Source organism: Lepisosteus platostomus, chromosome 8, assembly GCF_059453375.1.
Source record: "Lepisosteus platostomus isolate fLepPlt1 chromosome 8, fLepPlt1.hap1, whole genome shotgun sequence".
NCBI lineage: Eukaryota > Metazoa > Chordata > Actinopteri > Semionotiformes > Lepisosteidae > Lepisosteus > Lepisosteus platostomus.
Window position 1 is genome coordinate 33358593 of NC_142618.1, and position 24021 is coordinate 33382613.

General features: G+C 41.8%; 1 protein-coding gene across 4 annotated transcripts in view; it reads right to left on the reverse strand.

Annotated features, from left to right (window-relative positions):
* The window catches only part of arhgap39 (Rho GTPase activating protein 39), a 140676-nt gene that overhangs the window by 53436 nt on the left and 63219 nt on the right, over positions 1–24021 (reverse strand). For 3 of the 4 annotated variants that reach the window (XM_088643223.1, XM_088643222.1, XM_088643224.1), the window contains exon 2: positions 11481–11918. The exons of the other annotated variant lie outside the window; for it this stretch is intronic. In XM_088643223.1, the coding sequence (XP_088499349.1) occupies positions 11481–11918 (438 nt within the window). The remainder of the gene's footprint in view (positions 1–11480; positions 11919–24021) is intronic. 4 annotated transcript variants of the gene reach the window in all.

Here is a 24021-nt window from a genome sequence, read left to right on the forward strand (position 1 = left end):
AGTATAGTAATTTTTATGAAATGTTAAAATTGGTTTAACAGAGAGCTGCAACAAAACATAAAAGGTAAAAAAACAACAAGAAAGAAGCCATTTGGACCATTTAGCACATTTGGAAATGAGTACTTAATTGATCTGAAGGTCTACCCCAGCCAATTCTTAAAAAGAGCCAGGTTATTGGCCCTAACAACATGGCTGGAAAGTTTGTTTGATATTCCCACAATTTTTTTAGTAAAGAAAAATAGTTGCTGGTAGCTTATTATACTGAGCATCATATACAGACGTTTTTTGAAGGAATCCAGGATACTGGCTTTAACAACATGGCTGGAGAGCTTCTTCTTCTTGAAATTAATTGACTCCCCAAACCCTTTCCTTATGTTTGTTTTTTCCTCACAATGAACAACAGACAGTGTTAGGTTCAAACCATAAATACTCTATGAAAGAATGTTTTTTTGCACATTTCACTGTAAACAACTGAAATATATCGTCAAGCAGAACCTCATAAAATACACAAGCAAGAAAGTGATTGCATGCATATTTTTCCCCAAACCCCTTTGGTCTGAAGTGTTCCATCTACACTGACACAAAACACTGAGACATAACACAGATTTAGTAGTGAAGCAACAAGAAATGTTGCTGAGGAGTACAGAGTGGACCTGAAGTACAATCCTTGGGGATGTTTACTTGGATAATATAAAAGATAATCCATTTTATGCTAATTTACCATGCACTCACTGTTGCTTTCCTCTGTTTTACAAATCGCACTGCAGATATAATTAAAGGAACTATGCTTTCATAGTAAATACATATGATGGATATATAAGAAAATAGAACTGTTATAAACAATATGAGGCCATGTGGCCCTTCTAGCCTTTTTGTTAGTGGCTAACGGATCCAAAAATCTCTTCCAGCTATTTCTTGAAAGAAGAGTATCAGCTTTAACAACATGGCTAGGTAGCTTGTTCCACAACACTCTGGGCAAAGAAGAGCCTCTTGTTTTCAATTCAAAATAATAATAATAATAATAATAATAATAATTGCTTACACTTATATAGCGCTTTTCTGGACACTCCACTCAAAGCGCTTTACAGGTAATGGGGACTCCCCTCCACCACCACCAATGTGCAGCATCCACCTGGATGATGCGACGGCAGCCATAGTGCGCCAGAACGCTCACCACACATCAGCTATCAGTGGGGAGGAGAGCAGAGTAATGTAGCCAATTCATAGAGGGGGATTATTAGGAGGCCATGATTAGTAAGGGCCAATTGGAAATTTGGCCAGGACACCGGGGTTACACCCCTACTCTTTTCGAGAAGCGCCCTGGGATTTTTAATGACCACAGAGAGTCAGGACCTCGGTTTTACGTCTCATCCGAAGGACGGCGCCTGTTTACAGTATAGTGTCCCCGTCACTATACTGGGGCATTAGGACCCACATGGACTGCAGGGTGAGCGCCCCCTGCTGGCCCCACTAACACCTCTTCCAGCAGCAACCTTAGTTTTTCCCAGGAGGTCTCCCATCCAGGTACTGACCAGGCTCACACCTGCTTAGCTTCAGTGGGTTGCCAGTTGTGAGTTGCAGGGTGATATGGCTGCTGGCCAAAATGCACTTCCACTTATGTCCCCTAGTACAAAACAGTAGAAAATCAACTCCTGCGCACAATCAAGAACTGCCCACATTCGAGTCTCCTGACTAGGCTAAATCAGAGCCTAAATCATTACATGCAAGTCTAATTCTATAACCATAGAGTGTTTCATTTCCACTGATGCAGCTTGGTGCGATGATGAGCACACACAATCCTACCTGATGATGCCCACAGCCACAGACAGTAGAGAGATTATCAGTCCCATTCCTTAAAACTCAGAGTCCGGGATCTTTCAGCTCCTACCTCTGCGCAACCATAGCCAGGGAGTGAGGGTGAAATGAAATGAAAAAAATGAACAAATAAAGCACCAGAAAACAGCAAGAAAAAAAAAACTACCCAGGATTCCCCGTCTAGGGGATGTGATTCATGCCATTTCTGCCCACATGTGCAAGTTCTCTGAGAGCCAGTGATTCAGCTGCTGGCCCACACATCCTGCCAATAATACCCTTTTCACTGGGTATGTAAAATATAAAGGCAGTGTTTGGAAGAACATGAAATTGGAAAATTAAAAGTGTTTTACAGACGTCTGCCTCTAACACAGGACTACAAACGCTGCGCCTGTACATGAAACGCACTGATCTGCACATTCAGCAGCCACCCAAGAGGGACAAAGCCCTGTTGTGAGCACTCCCTCCTAAGCCTATCGACTGGCCCACTTTCCAAGGGCGCCTCTGTCCCGTGGGTGTCTCACGAAGACCAGTGGGAAAAACAGATGCTGGAGAGTGGGTGACCCCAAAAACATCATCACCCCTGGCAACAACCCAACGACTGGGGACTGCACAGGTTTAAGAGCCACTCCTGTGGCCAGAGTGATTTTCAAAAGTGATGCGCTCTAGTGCTAAATTTTCTGAAAAAATAAATGTATAACTTTGGAGCAAAATACTGAAGCTAGAAAAGGTGTATCTGTAGATACCTGCCATAATGAAAGAGGAGGAAAAGAGCATGAAGAGCACATTATTGTTTTATGTCAATTTGAACACTCGTCAAATGATCGGATAGCATAGAATGGCAGAATGTAAATTGAATACAGAAAATAAGGATTTCTGACTCTTGTTCCCCAGTACTTGTAAATTTTAGGTAGCATCTCTGAGTTTTAATGCTAATCATGTATGAAAGGCTTAGAGAGGATGACGATAGGTTAACATTTGAGTTAAAATGTATTATTAGGAGAAACTGCAAAAGATGTAGTGATTTTACTGCTGTGGTAGTCAGAGAATCATAATGAAGCTGTGATTGTTTTTGAAAGCTTTACTTTGGAGAGTCTATGTTTCTGTGTAGGTTGTGCTTCATTGCAGGAGAGAAGTGCATGGTCTTAAACAAACTGTGTCAATATTGTTTGGTCTAAAGGAGACGTCCAGATAAACTATATCTGTAGTTACTGTAGTCACTGTCTCACAGTGCAAAAATGGGGACCATGAAAGAAATTAACAATCCAGACTGTCTGACATCTCAGACTTTGTAGCTAAGTTGTCTGAGAATGCAGTCAGTATGGGTATTTCATGCAAGAAATCAATACAGACAGGTCGAAAGAACTATGGATTATTAGCATTGTTTTCAGATTTTTTTTAAAAGTGACTATAACAATTCAATGTTGAAATAAGCTGGTCTGACACACAGATGGTATTCAGACCTTTGCACTGTTTTTGCATTTTGTTGCTTTAAAGCTTGCAGTCATAACACTTTGAAGCAGCAATGAATATGTTATATACAAGTACAGTACACATTCTATTCTAAACATTGAAATAAAAATAAAGAAGTGAATAGATAATTAATATGAAGGAATAAGGTGAATGTAATGATTAATAAAGTAATACAGTAAAGTATTCAAATTCTTTGGTTTGGTAAACCTAAATAACCTTAACAAGCTACACAATTCGTTGAGCAGCCTCTGTGCAATTACATGGCATCCTATCAATAGTGGTTCTCAAGATTTCAGAACAAAGGTTAGTTGGTCAGCTAAAGAATTTAAAGCAAAAATTTAACCATGAAGATTAAGAAGCTTTCAAAGCAAGGCACTGTACAGTATGTACCACAACACCAACAACAGGAACAGAGATACAGATGGCCATTATTTCGATCAATGCTAAAGAGTCTGGATGGGCTCTGGATAGGATAAAGCTGGAGAGTTCCACTGGGTTGTGCTCAGTCCTTCACTTTATTGCCATCACAACTAGTTGCACGGAATTTTGTTCGTTGAGCTCATACAATTAGACATACAACACAAATATACACCATAAAGCCAAGAACAGAATGCATCCACTCAACACATTCACGCACGATCCTAAACATACATCAGTAATAAGATAAACAGCAGTGAGATAAATAATACTGAAGCTTGATGGAGTAATAATAAACTGTGCAAAAATATCCAAAGTTAAAGCGGAGAGTTTATGCATCTCACCACCTCCGGGTAGGTGCTGTTACAGAACCTAGCGGTCTTTGTCTTAATAAACTGGAGCTGCCGACCGGAGGGAAGCAAAGTAAACAGAGGCTGGGCAGGTGGGAAGGGTTGGCAAGGATCTTTTGAGCTTTTTGTTTCCGTCTAGAGAGGTGGAGTAAGCCCACAAGGTGAATATGGCATCCTACTGTACATTCTAGATTGTTCTGATAAAAAGCCCCCACAGCTGTTCTATAAAGGAAATGATGCACAGATTACAGGAGCTTGGAAATGGTGGAGCCCTAAGCTTGAAATGGGAACCTGAGTTCCCCACAGCGTCAAACACTCTTGGAACCCTCTTTGCAAACAGGTAAGGTTAAAAACGTGAGAGGAGTCTGATCTGGAGGCTCAGAAGCTCAATCACCTCCTCACGTCACCTCCGGAATGATTCTGTCCTTGGTTGGATCCATGGCCAGTTTGTCAGTTCATCCCCTAGCTGTCTGCCACAAGTCTGTGTTTTAAAAACGAGACCTGATATCAGTCCTCAGCCCAGTCCCATGCTGTAGCTCCCAGTTTGGTGGAAGAGAAGAAGCATGTGAGGCACACAGCAAAGCAAACGGAAACTTAATCACATGCTCTTTCACCCATGACACTTGGTCCCTAGTGGACAAGATGATCATGTGGCTAATCTGCCCCCGGCACATGGCCTGTCCTCTTCTTAGAGCACAGTAAAATGTGGCAACTTCATTCCATTTAACAACTTTGCTTATTAGTAATTAATTAAAATTAAAAAAACAATAAGCATGAAAATATAAAGTCAAACAGTACAAATCTGTCTAGATAAACAGCCGTGGTCAATCTGACCATGTGGGAGCTTCCATGAGCATCCTAGAGGAGATAAAACCCATTGAATTACCAATATTGGTGACAGTTTTGAAAATGACCTGTACTCTTTTATCATAATATCTTTTAGCATGATATTATACAGCACTGCAGCCCAGCCGAAAGAACAGAATGATATCATATGGAGAGCATCTACAGTAAAAGCCAGGAAATAACTAAAGAAATTTTCTGAAATAAACTATCAATGGTATGAAACAGTCCTTTAATCAGCATCTCCATGCGGCTTTGAAGGGCCTGTGTTACAGAGCCTGGGAACTGGAATGCTGGGAGCTTGTCGGAGGCCGATTCACTGGAATCTCTCATGGAACAGCTTGAGCTTCCAGGATCAATACATCACTGAGTGTGTTTGTGTGAAAGTGACGGGTTTCCTCTCTTATTGTATGCTACTGTTGTCACATCTTCAGTCACTGCAGGATACAGCTAATAAGCACAAAACAACACTGATGCTGCCAGCTTTTTTCAAGTATATGTGAAGTTCTGAATAAGAAACAAAACAAACATCACTCCTAATTTATGAAAGCCAGAAAAATTGAATTGAGTAGAAAGAGGGTTGCACATTTTGAGTGCTGGACAAAGGTTCGAGTACTCAACTCGTCATCCACACTCGTCTACTCTAGCCCAGCTGTCTACAGCTTAAAGCATTTGGTAACTGTTCATTTCCATCTTATCCTGTGTATATACAGTATGTCACCTGCAAACTGAGATCTCATGTTTAAACATACAGGATGTTCGAAAAGTGATTAAGATCTAGCCAATTAAGGCCATAGCGATGATTCTTATGTTCTTTGTTCTCATCAGATCTCCTTAATGAGTGTCTGAAACAGAAAGGATCACTGATTTTGTTCCACTCTGCACTTTAACCATATACCTATGACCTAAAGAGGGCTGTGCATAGCAGCTCCCCTGGCAATTTGAAGGAGCTTGAACTTTTTTGCAAGGAAGTAAAATTGAAATGTCCAGTTGTGTAAAGTTGATGGAGACTTATTCACAAAGGCTGTAATAAATGCAAAAGGTGCTTCCACAAAGTATTAGTTGGGGGGGGGTGTGCACACTTATGCAACCAGGGTGTGTAGGTTTTTTCATTTCAATTATTATTCCCAATAATTATCTATTTGTTTTTCTCTTGAAGTTTGTTGGTTGCAAGGTCACATTAAAGATGGAAAAATGTCTGACATGATTTATCTGCAATTTCAATAAGGGTGCATAGACTTTTTATATCCATTGGAGTTCAGGTGGGTAGCTGCGTCAGCATGCGTAGGCTGCAAAGGAACAAGTAATAGGTTTATTCAATGCTGAAAAAAAGAAGAAAGAAAACACAACGTTTCGGCCGTGGAACCTTCTTTACTTGTTCCTTTTTATATCCATTGTACATAATGACCATGTACTGTAACTGTTTTCATCCACCGATGAAGGGATAAAAGAAGCTGCCCAGACAGTAGCGTTAGGTGGAGCTCAGAATTATTGTTAAGCATTATGCACCTTCACTTAAGTGAATTACTTTGTGTAAAGAAATGAACTTCCTGGCAGCTGAAAACACATACTGGTGTGTTACTTACCTAACAAAGCTTTGACTATTTTACCACGTTAGCCATTGGGACCGGACAATTCTAGTGTGATCATTCTGCCTTTAACCACATACAGACCAAGCACTTTTTTTAGGATCACTTTATTGGCCATATACAATTTCTTGCATTAGGAATTTGTCTTTTCGCATACCCCAACTTGCTCTCAATGAGACTCACAGACACACAGACAGAGAGAGAAGCTTGGGGTCAGAGCGCAGGGTCAGCCATTTATACGGCGCCCTTCAAGCAGCTGGGGTTAAGGGCCTTGCTCAGGGGCCCAACAAAGTAGCTTCCAGCCACTGGCACAGATCCTTAGCCACAGAGCCACCACACCACCTGTCAGTGGGATTCTGTCAGAACCAGGGCTTCAGGTAGAAGCCGCAGTGTGAGGCAATTTAAAAAAAAATGACATTTACTTTCTCATGAGACAGAAAGACTTTTCAGGCCAAATGCCCTGTATCCTTCAAGAGCTCATTCTGCCAGTTATTCCTGTTTATCTGTGACTGCTCCACTGTGCACAACTCCACCAGGTACAAACACAATGGAGTTGCATGTGTTCAGATGGGCTTCATTCTGGAGATTTCCAGCTTCTACACCTATAGACATAAAAAGAGTTTTGCAATACTTAAGAAAGGTTACAAACCAGAGGAGACCATCTAGCCCTGCTTCGCAGTTCGTAATTAATTGATGGAAAGATCTCATCCAGCTGGTTCTTCAAATAAGCCAAGGTATTGAACAACATAGCTGTGTAACTTGTTCTTCAGTGAAAAATGTAATTAATACTGTAATGTGCAAATTTAACTTTATATCACTTGAATATTGCTTGAATTAAATTATACACTTTTAACTATTCTAAAATTTGACCTTTTTTATTGCTTCCCTACATACTTTATAGTATGTAAACAATGTATGAATTTAAACACCTTAAAAGTCTTATTCATAAGAATCCTCTTGCATCTCAGTGTTTCCCACTTTGTATTTATAATTTATGTTTTTACAGCCTGCATTTAAAACATTGCATTTTTCTATATTAAATGTCTCCTGCTAAGTGTTTGCCCAATCCCGAATTTCATCTAAGACTTTTTGAATTTCATTTACAGTGTATGCTAATCCTCCTATATTTATAGCATCTACACACATAGGAAACAGAAGTCAATTATTAGCTACAAGAACTGTTATCTGGCAAGCAGACAATGTCAATGTCTTCATCCTGCTTGGTTGTTTTACCTCCAAGAATTAAAGAGGAATTGCAGTCCCAGTTTCTCAGAACGGTTATTAATTCTCGGTAACAAAATAAATTAATGGTTCCGCAAAACTTTAGAAATTCGGAATTCAGCACAAAATCTTAGAATTTATGAAAATACTGTATGGTGTTCATTTTGTCACAAACCACTGGTCTCGCCATGGGCACAAATTGCAAAGTGAAGCAGTTCTTCCTGCTCACTAATCACTGTAATAACTAATGTAATGCTATTAGCGAATAACAACAGGTTGTGTAGCACACATTTCACAGCAGAAATGTTCCAACACGATCTGTATGCAGTATTAACAAGTAAGTACTATTTGTCGGCAATATCTATTAAGAGATGAATTCACAAGCTTCATGTCACCGGAAGTTTTGTTGCCTCGTTCTGAATTGCAGAGTATGGTGCTGTGCATACTTGGAAATTTAGCTTATTTTGTGATGTAAATCAAAGGTTTTACACACTACTATGTACATTTTGCTTTCATTTTTTATTAATGCACTCATTCATGCTGATTCTTTCTAACCCCAGTCTTGGAGCGCTGTGGGTCTTCTAGTTTTCTACCTTCTACCTCAGCTCATACTTGTTTAACAGAAGTGATTATTTTCTCATTTGGACTATTTTCATCCTTTTACCAGCTATGAAACCAATGTGTATTTAAAAAGAAGCCTCGAAAAGTTGCTGACCTGTGACACTTGAACACCAGAGTGGTGCTCTCTTTTTGAGCTTCTGGCACTGTTGCCATGGAAAATGCCGGTTCATACCCCGTGTGCTTTCATCATACTGACAGACACCCCCAGGTGGTTGGCCTACAGCTGATGCTGTGCTTAACCATCATTGGCCCTGCACAGCTACTGCACATGCTACAGTTTAACTGGGGGGCAACAGGGCAGTGTTTCTTCAGCCTCCCAGTGTTTTCAAAGGAGCTCGTGCAGACCAGCAGAGCACACACTACATCAGTAAGATCACACCAGGCAGGTACATGTTACAGGAATATCCTCCTTTGCTTTCTTTATTACATATCGATCAGGATATTGATGGCCAAGCAAAGTGGCAGATCCTCAAGGCAAAAAAACCCCAACAAAATAGTAAAGGAAAAATTATCTTGTTGAACACACCCAAGTATTCTACTGTATGTTAAACTCATTAGGAGCAAATCAATTACTGTTGATTTTACAATGTAATTTATTTTTGTACTTTAAGAGACACTGAGGCAGTTTGGCAAGTGACACAGAGTAGCATAGGTAAATTAACATATTCCAGCAACTATTCCACAGCATGATTAAATGCTGACACTATACCCTTGAATATATATTGATATATTTGTCCCACTTCATCTATATATATATACTGTATGTCTGTTTGTATTGTCTAAACTTTTAAAACACAATATCTTATTCTCTCCATATCTCGCTGACATTTCAGTTCTCCAGATGGATTGTGCTGAGGAAGCAGAGAGCTGGGAGGTCAGTTTGAGGGGCTCGTGGGGAGGATCTGGGGCTGGGCGCGAGAGCCGTCCCTGTCACCAGAAGTGTAGGGACGAATGAGGCTTTGCCAAACCCCACAAGCTGAGCTAGGCGAGCCGAGAGCCATAGTAATGGAAAAGTTGTCATCCATGTCAATCTAATGATTGGCCCCATTACCTATGTAGGAGCACAGGTTGGGGGAGGGGGGGGAGGCATTGTTGTGGACCATCCCAGTTCAGACAGATTTGTCTCAGACAACACCGATCTGACCTCTAGTCATTGCTGGGGCAGACAAAAAGTTCTATCTGAAGGATATCCAATAGTTACAGGACATGTGAATACCTCTAGGGAGTTGCCAAGTCAATGGCTCACAATGTCACTTTCTCAGGTGTCAGACCATCTGGATGATGGTCTTAAAGTCACAGGTTGTGATCAATTATGAAAGATGACGGACCAATCACGGACCAGTAGGCTTTGGACACTGACACCACCTGTTGACTTCTTAACCAATCACTAACTGTTTTTTTCAGTGGCATGCTTGAATATTTCAATATTCAGAAGTAGCCACTCCCAAGCTTCTCCACCTATTAGTAACTTGCCCTGACCAAACAGTCACCCTTGTGAATTGAGAATTGAGAATTGAGAGACAGCAGGAGGCTGCCACAGGACTTTCTCTCTCTCCTCCCCCACCATTCCAGCGCCGCACCAGGACTGGCTGACATCAGGCCGGCAGAGCACAGATTGGCCATCACTTACATAAGCCCCATCACCTGTTTCCTCATCCGACTGCATGGGAGTTACAAACCCAAGGTATAATTCGATATTCAGCATTATCCAGCTCCAGAATCCAATTGCTAACCTAAAACATTTTAAAAATAAATTTAATTAATCTAAGTAACAGTATTTACTTTACAGTATATCTTAGTAACCCTCAAGTAAACAATCTGTAATTGTATCTAGGCATTTTGTTTTTACTTCAATGTTTTTTGTAGATATTGTGTGCATTAATAAATATATTGTGTGTATTTTGAATCCGTGCAGACTGCTTGTTGTTCTGCTGATTGATTCCTCATAGCCGAGAAAGAGCTCATGTAATTTACTGTTACAGTTAATAAATTGTGCCAGTAAATACACAAAACTCCACACAACCAGCATTCACATTCCCTCCAACACTCCTGTACTGCTAAATGTGTACAGTAACTGTGCATGAATACCTCTGTGTAACTTTGACCCAGTGACGTATCCCAGGACACTGCCTTTCACACCACAGCTTTGTAGCTCGGCACAAGCAACTAGAGATTCTTTGTGAAAAGAAGTGCGTCTTATTCTCAGTTCTAGATCTCTTTTTTTGTATTTTCTGTGGTGCCACTCTGAGCAGTAAACTGGATTGCCTATATTGAACATATTTGTTGCCTATATTTTTTGGATAATTTTGTGAATAGCATGACCAAACCCCTTGTTGTTCCAAGCTAAAAAGCTAAAAAGATTCCGTTCTTGTTTACACTTACAGACTTTTCCTTCCTGGTTTATTCTCTACATGTATTAACAGGATTAGATGTATGTGATTGTATATATTTAGCACTGTATTGCAAAGCTTTGTTTTCCGATTATTATATCATTTTAGAGGTTCTTTATGTTGTCAGGAAGACTGCAAATCCCTTCTCTGAAAGCTAAAAGATTTTACTTTTTAAAACACAGAAATATTTTACTGCAAAGATTGTATAAGTACAGACCAATCACTGTACTGTGGAAGAGGGGCAGCATTACTGTTTCAGAACCTCAAGGCCACAGCCTGCAAACTGTGATCAACACAGAATACCAGAGGGTTACAAAACTGCCAGAGGTTGAGCAGGCGATCCGTGCAGATAGCCTGTTATTCCTGAAGCACAGAGTGTGTTTAGAGGAGATGAAAGAGGGGGGTGAGCTCAAAGCAGCCCCAAACACAAGGGCACCCAGAGGAAACCCACGCGAACCAGAGAGAACACACAAATACTCCATGTTTGAACCCAGGGCCCCAGCCCTGTGAGGCAGCAATGCTAACCACTGCTCCCCAATGCCTCCCAGCTGCACAGCTATTGGGCACCAAAAAATACCTCCTTCCTGTTTTCACAGTCCCAGTTCCTGTCTCTCTCCTTCTCTCAGGTCTTACACTTTCTTCTCCTTCTCTCTTTCCTCTGCCTTCCGTTGCCTCCTGCTCTCTTCCCTCTGCCCTCCCACTTTTCTCCGGCCCTCCCCTCCCACACCTCAGCCCTTCCCACACCCTGAGTCCCATTCGCTCACCTCTCGGCCTCCTCTCTGCTCAGCGTGTTGGTCAGGCCCTGCTTTCCTCCGCTGCCTCCCCCTCCTCCTCCTCCCCCCGTCTCCAGCAGCTCCTGGTCCAGCGAGGAGGATGTGCTGCCCTCCCGGCTGACGGCGCTGTTCCTCCCGGGGCTGTTCTCGGCTGAGGCGCGGGGCGAGTCGGTGTTCTGCTTCAGAGTCTGCAGCTTGGCCAGGGGGATGATGTCGCAGTTCTGGGGCCGGTGCCAGACAGTGCGCTGCGAGGAGGCGTTGTAGTAGTAGAAGCGGGAGGTGTTGGGGTCGAAGAGCTCCCACCACTGGTTTTCGCTGGTGCGTTTGATGCGCACGCCCTGGGGGGGATCCCAGACGCATTCCCCTGTCAACAGGTTGGCGTACATCCGCTCTCGGGTGCGCGGCTCGATGATTTCCACCCATTCCAGCCTGGGGGAGAGAGAAGAGGCAATTCCCACCTGTGTTTTCAGCTCTTCCAAGAAAGGAACGCCGTGGGCTGTGGACACTATCCCGTGTCGGTAAAAATAGCAGGATTTTTACTTTTTCTTAAAACAATGTGGTAAGGTAGATGGAGTTCCGTCAGGTGAAAAGAGGATTGAGTGAGTAAGAATATGGTATGTCTGAACTCATAACATCTGAGCTGATATCCCGTTCATTTTCTGATTTCCTATGAAAGTCAGATACGTTGATGTTTCTCCCAGCACAGCAGGGATTTAGAAATACGACAGTAGAAATTATGAAAAAAGTACTGCAGCTGGTGAGTGAGACTGGGGATCCCTTCTTACAGCACCTTTCAGATGGTACTGAGACACACACACACATAGTATACATGGAGAGACCTGAAAAAGCTTAAGATTGTCAAGGTGAAAATACAGGCAGCTGTAGAAATTGATGGGTTGGGTTACAGTATTGAGGTGAAAAAGTCAAAACAGCTTTCTTGGGGAACAAGTCAGTGTTGCTGAGAAGGAGATGATTTATCTATAGAGTGCCTTGTGACATAGAATATTCAGTTTGAAAAATGGAAATACTTCAACATAACAGAGAAAACACATTTTACACATTAACATATAAACAGTACGTACACTGTACATTATACAAGAATTGACCATGCTAAAAGGCTACTTCATAGTATGCCTTAGAGAGTGCACGCGCATGTGCTTGCACCCAAGAATGGACACAGAATCTCTTTCACCTTCACAGCTCAATCCTCTCTTCTGCTTCCTTGGATGTGCAAACATGGCCATGTGTTCTTATCTGTTCAACTCTAATCCCTGCTGTGCAGGAAGAAAAGGCAATAAATTAGCAGGCATTGCACTGATTGGGAGGACACTTAGCACAATTATTAGTTTGTGTGTATAAGAGGGGATTTTTCCATTCTCAGTTCTATTTCACAAGCACATCACGTAGCCTGCTGAGAGAGTGTCAGAGTGTGAGTGCCTGGCTCTGAGTGTCTGTGTGCGAACAGTCTGTCTACACGAGAGGTGGCACATTGCTCCAGACCCTGCTGAACAGCTTGGCAGAAACAGGGCTGCCTTTGTTTTTTCTTCACTGTTAGGGTACTGTTTCTGCTTTTTCTATTTAACTTTATGTTGTTCTTCCACAGATTAAGTACAGAGCCATTACACAGTAAAACTAGCAAGACTGATGCAGGGCTAATGACATGTACAGTATCTGATGCAACAGTGCTCACAGATCGAAGAAGACACAAACACCGCCCAGCCCTGTGCCTCAGGCACCAACCTAGAATCACTGCACAACTGCTCCCTTTAGCAGGCAATCATTTTCATGTGTTTCAATGGCAGTTTCAATGGACTGCCGCAACTTGAAAATCATCTTAAAGACACAGAAATAAGAATATCCGAGCAGATGACAGTATACAATGCAGTGAGATCCATAAATGCAATGAAGAGATAGAGTGCCCACTACACTGTAATATTTCTCGGCATGAAGCACTCCATATTTATATTTATATTGAGTCTTTTATGACCAGCCAGTTTGAGAGTGTTACGCAAAATTAAAAACGAAGTACAAGAGTACACAAGCAAGGCAGGCTGTAACCAAACAGGTAAAATCCTATTTAAAAAGATACTTTTAGGAATGTATAGCAGAGATTTTCTCCCTAAGAAAACACCAAATACAATTTCTGGAAATCTTGGCAACGTTTATAACCAATTTAGCTTGGTAAGAGTAAGTCAAGCTTGTCATTGTAGCAAATTTCCAGTTCAGAATCTTCAAAAACCTGAACACAAATACCTCAGGTCAGCTGTACATGAGCAGTCAATATTAAGTGATGGGGTAGCTAATCCATTACATTTACCAATCAAATATAATTGACTCGTTGTATGGTGTTTCTTTTCATTAACATCATTTGCTCTCTACAAACCCATTAAACAAAAAGGCTACTTGATGTACTGCAATATATGATCCTAGATTAACTTAACAGCTAACATTTCAGTAGAGGATCACCTAAGAACCGTGTTTTACATAATGACTAAACATGCCTAAGTACTTTACAAAGCAGTGTACTTACTGAGAGAGCTTGTGACACATGACACATACATTCTTTGAGCTTATCATATATAGTACATATATCCTAAAGAGCTTGTCATATATGGAACATATATCCTGATGACTTGTCATATGTGGCACATATATGTGGTCTAGGAGGCAATATAACCATTCACCCTAAGCATTGGTGGGAAAAATACATTCTATCCTCTTCAAACTTGCACCACAGCTGTCATACACATGAAGACTTCTTTTTAGTGTGTATAAAAATCAATTTGTTTTTATCAAGTTAAAAATTAGCTTTTCATTGTCATGTAACAGACTCCATGTTCATTTGTACATAATACAAAAAAATATTTATGCACCTTTATTTGTAAACCAGTATACTTATTAAATACTTATTTTTACAGATATCTATCTGAATATTTACTACAGTACCTGCAGCTCTGGTGGAAAATACCTTGACCATTCTGTACATGTGCCCTATCTGGCCAGCAGGGGTACCTCCATCCAGCATGGATACAGTAAAGAGAACAAGGTGCTAAACTGTACCTCCAGTTCAGGTGCCAGTTTGGGATGCATACAAATACTGAACAGCTGTCTCTGCTAGGGTTAAACGTTTGAACAGTCCAAAACTTTGCCCCACCACCACTGGTCACACCTCGTAGTAACATAGTGTACCATGTAAACCCCACATTCTTCAGTCTGGCCATAGTAACATGGTCCAGGGGAACTATAATCAGGCCTTGCTGCAGAATTCTAATGTCTATTAATGGGAAGATGGCTTAGGGTCAACAAATTACAGGGATTAAGTGTATGGTCTAAGGCTGTAATCCTCTCCTTGACTAAACAGAGATGGCTTGCGGAATGCAGTTTCTTTATCTTTGAAATGCCCATGCCTTCACTTCCACAGCAATCACAAAGGCTGTCTCTAAAAAAGTGTTTTTTAATTGCATGATGGCGTGATTGTTAATTCGGTACTTGTAGAAAGTCCAGGAACGATGGCACCATGTAGAGTAGGGCATGAAGCCAGCAGGTACCATTTGATCTTCTGCTGAATGGTGTCAACTGAATTGTTTGCTTACAGAACATTAAATAAAGCAAGAACTGTTAAGATGTTCCAAGGGCAACCTGCTGTGTGTTCAAAATGACTATTACATGACTATTATTTATTCTGGTTGTAACCTATGAAACTTGCAACACTTTGAACAAGGGTAACTAGTACTGCCTATGGAACTTGAGATGACTCTTGAGGTCTGGAGTTGGGGACCAATGCAGGAGAAAATCACCCCCTCGGGCTCAGGCATATATCCTCCATCTAGCATGGACACAAACTGCTGAGGCTTTAAGGCTGGAGCAGTAACTGAAAGATAATGTAAGTATTTATCTGTACTGCCTGCCATGGAAAGGTGTCTTTTTCACTTGGTTTACATTCAATTAAAAGCCAAAATGCTCTTTCCTAGAGACCTCCTAGCCAGTGAGAAGCCAGGTTCATCTCAAAAACCCCTCAGCTCAGGGATACAGAACAGTGAGGTTATCAATGTCCACCAGATGAAGAATTCAATGTGGAATTCTAGCACTGGTAACTATTGCAACCGTGTCTTTATTCTTCACTGTTTTTGTATATTTTAATTTGGAACAAAGTTGGAAAAAGTAGCCAAAAAAATAAAATGACCTCTACAACCACTCCACCCTGCCAAAATAGAAAAAAGAGTACAGAAGCCATGTTCTAAAAATCTAGGATGAGAGCTGTCCGTCATAGACAGGTGCTGAAATAGGTGTGTGTGTGGAAGAGGACAGAGGAATGGTGATATGGCAAATATGAGTAGAATTAGCAGAAAAAATGCTACTCTCCTTAGCCAGGACAGGCAGGTTCTCTGTATGGCTCTCACACACTAAATCTCAGTGCTCAGCAGCATCTCTTTGCTTCTAGTGGGGAGGGATGAGAAGAGAGCTGGTACCTCTACCCCTTTACACTCTGAAATTGAGTTGCCATTCACAGTAACCCCTACAGAATTACGCAAAGACGTGATTAAGTGTGATCCATACCTCTGCATACAACAACACCAGCCTGTCACCATAACAGTAGCTCGCTTTTACTTAAAATTCTCCAAAAGCATCACAGCAATGATACTCATATAAAACACTGTCATGACTATAATAAATAATGTACATTTAATTTTAAAAAGTTGATCTTATTTATTCACTGACATATTGTGTATCAGTACTGCACTGCAAAATGTCACTGTGGACTCCACGTCATTTTCTCATTAGAACAGCCTGAAGGACAGTCCTGGCTCAGAAATCATTCCCTGTCTGACTGCTCTGCTCTAAAAGCAGAGGCCAGTCCCTTTAAAATGAGTATTGACCATTCCTGGGCACTGTGCCCGGTCAGTCTCTGACAAGGGGAAACACATGGCGCTATTGATCACCGAACTGATTGAATAAAGAAAGATTACAGCACAGGCTGCGTCTTCAAGCTTTTTCTTCAAAACCAAGAACGTGAGGCACTTTTGTATCCAGAAGGTTGTGAGAATATCGGATGAGCTACCCTGCCATGTTGTTGAAAACAATACCTTGGTATCTTTCAAAAAACTTCAGGATAAGAACCTTGGATCAATTATCTACTAACTGTCAAACAGGATTAATGTCTTGAATGGCCTCCTCTTGTTTGCAACTCAACAAAATGTGACTTTTTGGAAAGGGGTAAATACTTTTGTAAGGCACTATACATATTGACCTGAAACATGTAAAACCTGAAACAGTCCAAAGAGAGTCTTCTTTACTACTCTTCAGTCCAAAATATTGGTTGCCTTACAAACTGTGACAAATAATTGGGTGAAGCTGGGAGGTCACATGGGAAAAAGTGGCTTTTAGGTCTATATCATCACCAAGTGTCCCCATCTGTTATAGCACTGGGGCTCAAGACAGATCCTGGGGAAAAGAGCTAGTCACCACAGCATGAACAGAGAGTTTTTAAATATTAATGAACAAAGGCCTGGCACTCAGCTGTAGCTGCCACCCCTATCACAGAGCAGCACTTTAACTGGAACAGCTAGCCACCGAAAACTACCCAAAGCTGAAGGATTACAGTAACAGTGATTGTCTGGTAAGGCATTCCAGAGTTAATCATGACTTAATCTTGGTTAGTAATGTCCCACTCCAGGCCTTACTGTTAGACAGCTAACTGATTGTGGACCTCATTACTTTTGTAATGCAGGGCAATAGGTTTTCCTTAAAGCTTGATGACAGGTGTGTATTTTGTGTGTATTTTGTGTGCAGCTAGGATGGTGCTAGCGTGGCTGCTGAGGGAGTCAGTATGTGTCGAGGCCGTCTGTACCCTGGACTCAGCTGATTAAAGATTGAAGATCCATCCCTTGCCATTAACTATGTGACAGAAGGTGGATTTTGTGTAGTCAACCTGACTGAAAACGAGACAGCTTGTTTTGCTATTTTTTTACACTTTATTTTTAAGACAAAAAGTCAGTGACAGCATTACAGGCCTGTGTGTCAGAAGCCAGCTTTGTCAACACACAGGTCTGGCCAGACGAACTGAATGCAGGAGCACAAAAACGAGAGAAAAACCCATCTTTGGTGCATCTTTGACGAGAAAGAGAGCAGGGCTGTACTCAGGCAGGATGTGCAAAGAAAGCAGAGGGAGTGCTGCACTGGGAGACGAGGGACGTCAGTTTGTGCTGACAGCACAAAACAGAAAGTCAATGCCATCAGCCTGGGGGTTTTTAGCAAGTGATGGACACATCTCTAAATCCCTGATTTAGACAGTTTAACTACAGCGACAAACTAGATTACTGAAGATTTGAATCGACGGGCATCGCTTTGGCAGTCCGTTCTGTGGTGTCGACCACGTACCCACCCTGCCTCCCAGCCGCCTGCTCCTAAGCTCAGATCCCACCTCTCTCCCAGCCGTATGCACAACCAGCCCTCAGGCTGTCAGCTCTCACCACAGCCCGCACCACCTGCTTCTCCCTGCCTTGCTCTTATCTTTCCTCCACTCATACCACGAGCCAACAAAGTCCACAGAGCAGCTTTCAGGAAAGCCGCAAGCCTTCCGTTCAATACTCCCTCCGAGATTTATTCACCATCAAAAACACATCAAAAAGTACTTAGCATAATTTTCCTGGTATTTTACACTATACCCTATACACAGTTCCCCTGTACATTGACTTAACCTGATGATTTTAATTATAATGTTTTCACTGTGCTTCAGTGTTCAAAATAAGATTTTTCAACTATTGTACTGTACAGGGGCAGAGTGGTGGCGCTGTGGCTAAGGATCTGCACCTATAGCTGGAAGGTTGCCAGTTCAAATCCCATGGCTGGCAGAAAAATCCTGCTCCGGTGGGCCCCTGAGCAAGGCCCTTAACCCCAGCTGCTCCAGGGGTGCTTTATAAATTGCTGAACCTGCGCTCTGACCCCAAGCTTCTCTCTCCCCATCTGTGTGTCTCATGGAGAGCAAGCTGGGGTATGTGAAAAGACAAATTCCTGATGCAAGAAATTGTATTTGGCTAATAAAGCAATCTGATCTTATCTTACAAGTCCTCATAAATACATAATAAATCATACACAGTATATAGTAAGCATCAAAAGATACATATTACTTATACCTATAACACATTCATAAAGTAATCAAGAAAACAGCAAATCATTTTTTGTAGCAGGCACATTTGCATTTTATTAAACAGACATGAATTAGGTAAATTAAGCTGATTAACACTTGTCATCAACAATATAAATTGACAGGGGTCTACTGTGAAAGACACAGATTAATAACGCAGGTTGTCACTGTTGGCAGCAATACAAGATGCTTCGCAAATGCAGTCTTGAATAGGTCCAGCAAGATGTGGGTCTTGTGGGATTCTCTCCCAGTCTTTCTGAGGAGCCTGTTCACTGGTCTCTGAGCTCTATTTACCATAGGTCATTGCAGTTCCTCCTACAAATGTTCAATGGGGCTCCAGTCTAGTGACTGAGGAATCCATGACATAACTATTGAATTCTCATCATATTAAGAAGTTGTTGTTACAGGAGCAGTATTAGGATATGCATGGTCCTGCAGCAATGTTATCACACCAGGATGATGCCACAGGGAGAGCAGTGATTGAGGCCCTTGATTGATGAAGCACTGTTTAGCCAGGCTTTTGGCATTCACCACTGCAATTGGGCATTTCTCATGCAAATGAACAGGAAGTGTGAAAATGATCACAAAGGCAAAACCTAATGTTGTGTCAATCTTGTTGAAGTGTTGATGAGACTGACATCTTGTTGAGGTGCTGATGAGATTGTGGCCTCTCATTGACAGCATGTGTCTGGCTGTAACATCTTGCCAGGTTAGAAATTGCAGGCTGTGAACACCTCTGAAAATCAGAGACACTGCACTGATGTTGCCCAGCCTTCAGCAACCAGTTGGCACAAAGACATTCTTCTTATGATTGGTTCCCTTATATCTTAGAGAAGCCTCTTTCTCAGTTTTCACCAGAAAACCATCTCCATCTCAACCCTTATTATTCACCAGATGTAACATCACTTTATTACCTGGACCCAATTAATTTTCTCACTCAATGAGGTGATTTAGTGCTGTAGCGGCGAGGCTTATTAATAAGAAAGAATTAAGTGTTCTGAGCCTTCCCAATTGAGGCCCCATTTCTCTGTTCATCTCTGTGGTGCAGCCACAGAGAGACTATTCATGCAGGGTGATTTAAGATGTTTTCTCCTGATAAGGACAGCTCCCAAAGGGGGGTGCACTTAGCTAAGCCTGGCTATCATGATCAATGGTCATCCATTGGCGCCTATCTGTCTAGGGAGTGCCAGTTGGACATCTGGACTGCATTACTAAGTGTCAGGAGTAAGTGACTCATATCTCACCTTGATCAACCAATCAGGGACTGGTAGGGCCGAGTAACCCACGTGGGACTCTGATGCCCATGGAACTTTCACCCAATCAACGAGCTGTAGTTCCTCCAGGTAAAAACAGGCACCACAGAGATTCAGTAAGATTCAGATTCAGTAAGATTCAGAGATTCTGGAGAGGATTCTGTGGACTGTTCTAAAGGGAATTCAAAGGAGAATTCCAGGGCAGGACGGCCCAGGAGCAGAAGGCTCCCAAGGGCAGGACATTCTCGCAGCGCGCCTCCTGACCATCCTGAGACTCAGCCCGGACAACCACGGAACGGCCAGTGTGTCCGAGTGCCAGAACTTTCCTTTGTTCTAAGAGTCTAGAGTGGAGGTTGCCAGAGAGTGACCAGCAGCAGGCCTCGTGAACAGGTCGGAACTGTGGACAGCTGAATCACCATTCAGAACTAGCTCTTCATCAGGAACGAACCGGTCCTCTTCCTGACTTGCTGGGACCCACAGTCATCTTTTCTCCTGTGCACAAACTTTGCTAGTTAAAGCCAACACTAACTAGCCGGACAGTGAGCATCAGCAGCGCACCGTCGCAAGCCGCACAGCACAGCCTGGCACACAGCCAGAGAGCGCGGATTGGACAGCAACAGCCTGCAACTGTTTCTTTGTGCCCGCAGGAGATCTGAATCCCCAAAGATTGGATGAGTATTCAACTTCAATGCATTACAGCTCGAGAATTCAATTGTTATCCCAACCAGTTGATATCAATTTAATTCCTAAGAGTTATGTACTTGTTTTGAGTATCTAATGTAGAAGTTATAACCAAGTTCATTTACGAAACGGTCTAAATGAATGATATACTGAACGTATGTCCTCTTGATATGTGTAACACTTCGTAACTGACTGAATATATATCTTTTGTATTCTGATAACCCTCTCGATAAGATCTGTTAGGTTTACATGCATATTTTATGTATTAATAAATGTATCCTCGTGTATTAGTACCTGTGTGTGTGCGTTGTTTGAGTTATGTCGCATGGTTGGATTCTAAAGCCATCAAAAGAATCAACTTTGTGATTTACTGCTACAATTAATAATTGTTTCAGTAAATGCCCAAACCCTACAGAACTGGTGCCTTCAGAGAGCCACTATGATTACATATTTGGCGTCCCTGAGCCGGTTTTCCTACAGTGCTTAAGCAAGGGTCAAAGTCCCTGGAGCTTATAATGGTCAGTCATAACCGATCAATCAATTGAACAATCGATCAATTAAATCAGTCATATTGACACCAAAAACACTTAAATCAATTGTTTATTTAAAAAAAAACATACACTCTGAAGGCACGTTCTGGGATTATACAGTAAAAACAGAAGCGTCATGTTTTTAAAAAGTCTTTACTTATCCCAGAATCTGTGGGGTTATGGTCATTAGAGCAAACAAGAAGTGTACATTACAATAGTGAAATCATTCGGTATTAATCTGGCTTGTATAGCTGACTCAGGAGGTATAATTAGTATATCTGCTTTGGCTATCGTTAGTGTCAGTGTGTAATTTGCATGAAAGAGAAAAAATCACTATAATTTGGTCAAACATGCAGAGATGATTAGAGGAATATTAAACAGGTGATTAAGGCACAAAAAGAGGAAAAAAAAGGTGTATGCGACGGTCTGCCAGCAGAGCTGGTCGGATAATGAACATGAAAACGACTTGTGCATTAGCCCCCATGGATTCACTATCCTTAATAGAAAATATGCATCAAACATACAGTAGATATACTGTATATTGAGAGCCTAGTAAAAAAAGCATAGCTACAGTATGTATTACATTAGACATAAGCACAGACAGACACTACTTTATATTCAACACAGGTTGCTGCTGCACTGCTTAACTGTACACTTGGCATATGTACACACACACAATTCTTTTGAGACATACTTCACAGGCAAATCTGTTTTTTCTCACTGTAATCCAAAATGGAAACCTAGCAGCTAGAGAACACAGAGCGACACACAGACATACTGTACACACCTTCCAGGCAACACTGTGCCACTCTGCAGGAGTGGCAATATAAGCACCAGTCAGCCAGCTGAGCCCTCCCACAATGGCAACATCCGGTGCAAAAAGTTGCAAAGCTGAAATTCAGCTTCATTTTTTAAGTTAAGGAAGGCCAGAATCTTCAAGCCCAGTGTGGGGTTTAGTTACCCCACTCTTTCGAACGGTGAGATGTTGAATAAGACGTTAGAACCTCAGGTTAGTGTCTCATCTGCGGCACCTCTTTCAGCGCAGTGTCCCTGATCACAACACATAGACATCCTTCTGTAAATTTTAGTTTAAAGGTAGGCACACCACATATCGGTCCACTAACACCACTTAGAGAAGCATCTTGGTTTTTCTTGAAGGTCTCCCACCCCAACACTGACCAGGCAAACCTTGAGTAACTGAAATCAGGCCGCAAGGTGGTGATGCTGCCCACAAACCCACTCTGAATTGAGCCTGAACTTGAAGGATGACTGCTCATTAAAATGGGGAAAAGGTTGAAATGCTCTGGTACAGTGAGTGGCGATGAAATGCCCGAACACAGCAACGTAAGTGGTAACTTTGGAATGGAAGACAGGTTACAGATGTAACTTCCAGCCCCCTTTGCACTCAATAGTTTAATGAACCAAGAATCCCTTCGAGACTCCACTTGTGTGTTGGCAGCGACTGTAGTGTATTGCAATGTTTACATCACTCAGGGCTCTTCTATTACAAATAAAACATTACAACTTAAGGCCATGACTAATTTGTTACCCCACGGCCTGGAGTATAAACACTTGCATGACAGTGCTAAATCAAGTCCAAAGGACTTTAACGCAGAGCATTCTCTCAGACATACCGGTCGAGAGATGTGTGAAATGGCACAAGAAAACTCTTCGGCATTCTCGAGAGCTGGGCTATTCATAGCATCGCAGTGTAGTAGGAGCAGATTAATACTCCCAAAGGTGGTGGTGTCTGTAGGGTGGGGCAGTATCAATGTTCTTTGGTTAATGGAAATGACAGTGGGTTGAGATCTTTTCAGATTGATAATATTACTAACAATATTTACACCTTTGAGCACATTCTGTCTACCAGTTTGTAGGTTTGTTTGTTTTCAGCATTTTCGTCTCTTTTTTTGCTACCCTACTTTCATCCAAATCTAAGTAAATGAGTCTTTTCACACCTCATCTGCAAGACTCCCTTCAACTCTGTGGCAGCCTGCCCTTATTTAATAAGTGTAGTTCTGAACTGCATTAGAAGACTGTTTAAAAAAAAACAATAGAGTAAGAGAAAAAGAAAGCTCATTCATCACAATACAGGGTACTTCATAGTTTAGAGACGTTCTAACTTATAAGCCTAAAAATTCTACTCAGGATCATGTGGCCTTCACAAGGTGGTAGGTGGATTCAGTCTTTGCAGGCCTCTGCCCATGGAGACAGCAGAAGGAAAGACGGTTCACAGCCAAGCCTTCTTAACCAGTGGTACTCTCTCCTGATAGCCACAGTGCTGTAGATCTTACACGCAACTTCAACTCCCTGATGGAGAAACACCTGGACAGTAGGTTAATTGGGGCCAATTAAGTGAACACTTTCAGTCAATCCGAATATCTCCATGAAGCAATGTTTCATTGGGGTTTGGAAATTTTAAAAAAATTATTTGGAAAAAATTAAGGGCAGCTCTTGTAGACACGTAGCCAAATAGTTAGCAGGAGACACAACACTGTTTGTCACCAAGCCTCATAATCTCAGGAAACCATTCTGAAAACCACTGATCAATATCCAAAGGAAATCGTGTTTTAAAGCTATTTCTAATTTTAATTATTTTAATCAGCCTTACACCTTTGCAGAGTCCTGCACAGCCTGAAGTTTAACAGGTGATCATGCTGACCTGCTAGACATCAGGTTTAACCAAGAGCTCAGAGGAGTGCAAGTGATTTTAGAAATTTCTGCACTTTCTAAAGATTATTGTTTTCAGTGATTGTTTTACCCCTCCTGTATCAGTGCCTTCACTGTCAGGCCACAAACTCCTCTCTCTGACCACAGCCAGATCACACTCTACATGAAGAGAGCACACCAGCACAGAAACACACTGACACAGCCCAGCCTGGTGTACGACCTCAACCAGGCATACAGATGGGACACTGACAGCC